The following is a 4,433-nucleotide window of genomic DNA, read 5'->3' on the forward strand; positions in this document are numbered from 1 at the left end:
GTACTGATATTTAACGACATTTAATGTTTAAGTTGGTTATGTTGTAGGAAAACTGTTTCACCTCACAGTAATAGTGGATTAATTTGAAATATTGAGGAATAACGTATCTGGGGAGGTGAACTTAGATTTGGGCATTCGAGTGAAGTGGACAATTTACATGTCACTCACACTGTTATTCCATTGAAAACCAATGAAAATAATTGTTCTTTACTGACCAGTTTGTAATACCTTCAAAAGATAATGTCACCTCTCTGATGTTCTGCGACAGGCAATTCAGCCCCAAACTGTGCTCTTTTTGGTCATTAATAAAATTTAGATAAGTTAAATCTTGTTAAAACTGACAATTTGGTAATGCTTAGCTTTGGCTCAAATGGCAGATGAATTAGCCTGAGAGATGTTGACATGAACTTGGTGTTGGAGTGCTTTAAAGTAAATATGATGAAAGGAAGGTGTGCCTGAAAAGTTCAGTACATAATACTCAATCACCCTTGTTGTCTATGTAATAAACACTAAAGAAACAGGAGATTCCAGAAGCCATTTAACCACATCTCAGAAGGAAAATACCATCAAAATTGAGGCCCATTCATTAAAGAAGGGAGCAAAAAAATTGATTCTCATATAGTCAATAAATATTGCAATGATACATTGAGTACAAATCATCAATAGCACGATCAGTCAATTGTTGAGATACTGAGAACCCTTTTGCTGATTATTTAACTAAAATGAAGGCACATGCTTGGCAGTAGTTTTAGTTTAGCTCATTTATTAGTGTCATAAGTAGGCTTACGTTCACACTGCAATAAAGTTGCTGTGAAAATCCCCTAGTCACACACTCCGGCACCTGTTCGGGTACATTGAGGGAGAATTTAACGAATGCATCTAACCAGCACGTCTTTCAGACTGTGGGAGGAAACCGGAGCACCCGACGGAAACTCATACAGACGCAGGGAAAACATGCAGACTCCACACAGATGGTGACCCAAGTCGGGAATCAAACCTGGGTCCCTGGCGATGTGAGACACCAGTGCTAACCACTGTGCCATCGTGCCACCCTCAAAGTTTAATCAAAGTTTGATCTTGATGAATGAATGACATGCTCTGGACTTTTGAGGTCCGGTAATTAAAGAGCTGCCAGAGACTGAAGGAGGAAAGCTTTTCTCAACCATAAAAGTCTCTACGATGAAAAGTATGCACATTTGAAGTTATACAGTATGAAGAAGTTACAGATGTTAATGACTGAAGTAGCAGTGTAGATGTCTTAATATTAATTCATTCAGAAAAGAAAGAATCTATTTCCATATGAATTGGAATTGAATGTTGATCAGAAAAGTACAGTAGAGAAAATTGATGAGATTAAATTTAAATTCCCTTATACTCTTTTTTTTCATCCCCTCACATCTTTTTCATTCAATTCAAGGAAAGATTGGTGAGGATCTGAATACAACGGTTCCTAAATTCAAAGGCCAAAAGGATGCTGAATTAGCAACAACCGATGAGAGTTCTCCATCAAAGGGGAAGACAAGTTGGTTTAAATTTCCAAAAATTAGCTTTTCATCCCCATGGAAAAAAGAAAAAGGCCCTGATGACGAGAAGCAAGTTGCACATGCAATGCCAGCATCCAGTTCAGGACATGTTAAATTTAGTGTCAAAGCGACTGATGTGAAAACTGGTGGCCATGACATTTTACCTAAAAGGTCTTCAGATGAAGTATCGCCATTAATCACCCCGACATCAAAAGAAGTTGAAGGCACTGAACATACATCAGCTGAAGGTGACACAACTCACACAGTAACAATCACGTGCAAAATCCCTGATAGCACAACATCAGGAACACAAGTGACGAAGCCCAGCCAAATAGTGACATCAACTGCAAGAACCGAGCTTGCCTTGCTGGAATCAGGTGATTTCACGACGCATGTACCGTCATCCAAAGCAATCAAGACGTCTTTGCTTGAATCTTGCCATCAAGGCCAAGTTCCAACCTGCGAATCTGGACTCTGTCAAACTACTCTGACTGAAACCAAAATTACAAAGGCGAATGAGAAACAACAAAGTCTCAAAAAGCCAGGAATCTTTCAAGGTCCTCACCCATCAATATCCTCACTACCTGAAGGTTTAAAACATACCCAACCAACAGAACATTCCACAGTTGTCACTAAAGAATATCTTATTCGAGAGCAAACTGCCAGTGGGACACCTGAACCAGTGACGTACACCAAAGAATGTTCTTCATTCCTGTCTGAATTTCATTCTCCCAAACCAGAATACACTGTATCTTCTGAAGGGCACACCTTCACTAAGAGATATACCAAAACTGAAGGAACTGTAGTTGTCTTAACTGAGAGTTCCATAGTACAAGGAGACATGGCTCCTGAAGCAACAGTTATCACTGATACATCTACTCCTTTCCAAAGAAAGGGGGGAATGGTTCAGAGTGAACAAAAGCAGTTCTTGGAAATATCCCAACCTCCCTCGCTTTCCCTCTCCATAACTAAATCTGAGACAAAAGAAGATAAAAAGGCAGAAAATAAGGAATAAGGCATTCACGGCCTTATTTACAATTGTGATATGATGCTTTTACACAATAGTTACCTTTGCTGTTTTCTGTATTTAACTAAATATTTACTTGATTATTCTGTGCTAGAGAGATGTTTTGTATAACAAGTAAGGACATTTCATATTGCATTAGGTGTTAAAGATCACACTTTCACATTATAATAGAACGAGTTCAATAACAAATTCAGAATTTAAAATATTGACTACTTCAGTAAGTTATGCACTGTTTTGCATATCTATACATAGGCTACTCAGAAATTACTTTAAACCTAAATATAACTGGGACAAAGCTTCATGCCTTTAAATCATCATTCAGTGACACACATCTTAACTATGGTTTTCAATTAGTGACCTCTTGTCTTCACATAACTTGATCGAGTAACCATCTCCACAGTTAGTTTCATGAATATGTAAGTGTTAATAAGGAGGCATTATCTCAAAATCATTTGTACATTCAAATTATATTAAACAGGAATAGTTAACAAAGAATAAGTATGAAGACATTAAGTTTTTGCCAGCGATTAACATTATTTTTAAAAGTTCGCACTTCATCTCGAATTAAAAGTAACATACTTGAATTATCTGCAAGTTCTGAATAATAAACATTACGAAGTACGACCCACTGACCTAAGTAGTGGAATTGGACAATTGCTCACTCAATTCGCCTCACCATTTCGAAGCAGATATCACAATGCACCTGTATTGTGTTTTCTCATTTCTCACATTGGTCATCATTAGGCCTGCCTGAGCGACATTGGCTGGGATTCTCCGACCTCGCCTGTGGCTGGGATTCTCCGGTCCCGCTGCAGTGAACGGAGATTTGGCTGAGTGCCCAATTCTCCGCTCTCGCCGGCGGGCAAATGACATTGGAGAATTCCGGCTAGCGTCAATTTAGCAGCAATTTCCTGAGATTGGCCTGTGCCCACTAGAATTCATTTCACATCAAATACTTCCAGCCAGAAGGTAGAGAGCACTTCCATCTCATCAGTCTTGGATCCAGGTCTCAGGGGTGGCCTAATCCACCGCACCACTCAGTTTTTTACAACACATTACTTCTGAAACGATTATAGTGGATTTCAAGTCACTGAACTAATACTTGTAATACATGGTGTAACAAAACATTTAAAGCATGCGTGTGAGTAACGTACAATCAGTACAAATGTCACAAAGGAGGATTCATCACTCAAGTGGTTAATTTCAGAACGTCAGTGGAGCTTAGTAGATATAACTTTAATTTGTTCTTTTCCAATAAATCTTTAAAACGTATGCAAATCTATGCGAATATTTTTGGTGTAAATATGATTAACCAAAATTTGTATCCTGTAAACTGCTGTTGATTTTTGACACAATTGCTGTGGGGTATTACTCACATGGATTATTGATTTTGCTTTGCTAAGTTTCTTACAGTTAATTCATTTGCAATTTTGTGTATGTGTCATCAATAAAAAAATTCTGTTTCAACATAAAATTTGGAAAACAGCTTGGTTTGGTTTGGTTTAGTTTGGTTCGGCTGAAGTGGTGACTATGTGCAGAATTTGAACAAAATGGACCTGTTTCTGGTGGGTAGAGAGTGAGGAGTGGGACTAGTGGAATGCCAACAGTGAGCTGAGAACCTGCTTGTTGCTGGAGTGAGCTTTTTTTAAGTTAATTCAGGGAACGTGAACATCGCTGGCTTGGCAAGCATTTATTGCCCATCTCTCATTACATTTGAGAAGGTGGTACAGTGAGATGCCATCTTGAACCACTGCAATCCATGCCTTGTAAGTACACCTATAGTGCTGGTAGGAAGGGAGTTCCAGGTTATTGACCCAAGGAAAGGCAATATATTTCCAAGTCAGAATGGTGAGTAGCTTGGGAGGGGACTTCCAGGTGATAAA

The 4,433-nt window shown here is 38.7% G+C and overlaps 1 protein-coding gene across 1 annotated transcript in view; it reads left to right on the forward strand.

Moving 5' to 3' along the window:
* LOC144507163 (uncharacterized) overlaps nt 1–4,029 on the forward strand; it is an 86,294-nt gene extending 82,265 nt beyond the window's left edge. The window contains exon 8 of the mRNA XM_078233980.1: nt 1,418–4,029. Coding sequence (XP_078090106.1) covers nt 1,418–2,538 — 1,121 coding nt within the window. The 3' untranslated portion in view covers nt 2,539–4,029. The remainder of the gene's footprint in view (nt 1–1,417) is intronic.
* The last annotated feature ends 404 nt before the right edge of the window (nt 4,030–4,433 follow it).

Source organism: Mustelus asterias, chromosome 18, assembly GCF_964213995.1.
Source record: "Mustelus asterias chromosome 18, sMusAst1.hap1.1, whole genome shotgun sequence".
Classification (NCBI taxonomy): Eukaryota; Metazoa; Chordata; class Chondrichthyes; order Carcharhiniformes; family Triakidae; genus Mustelus; species Mustelus asterias.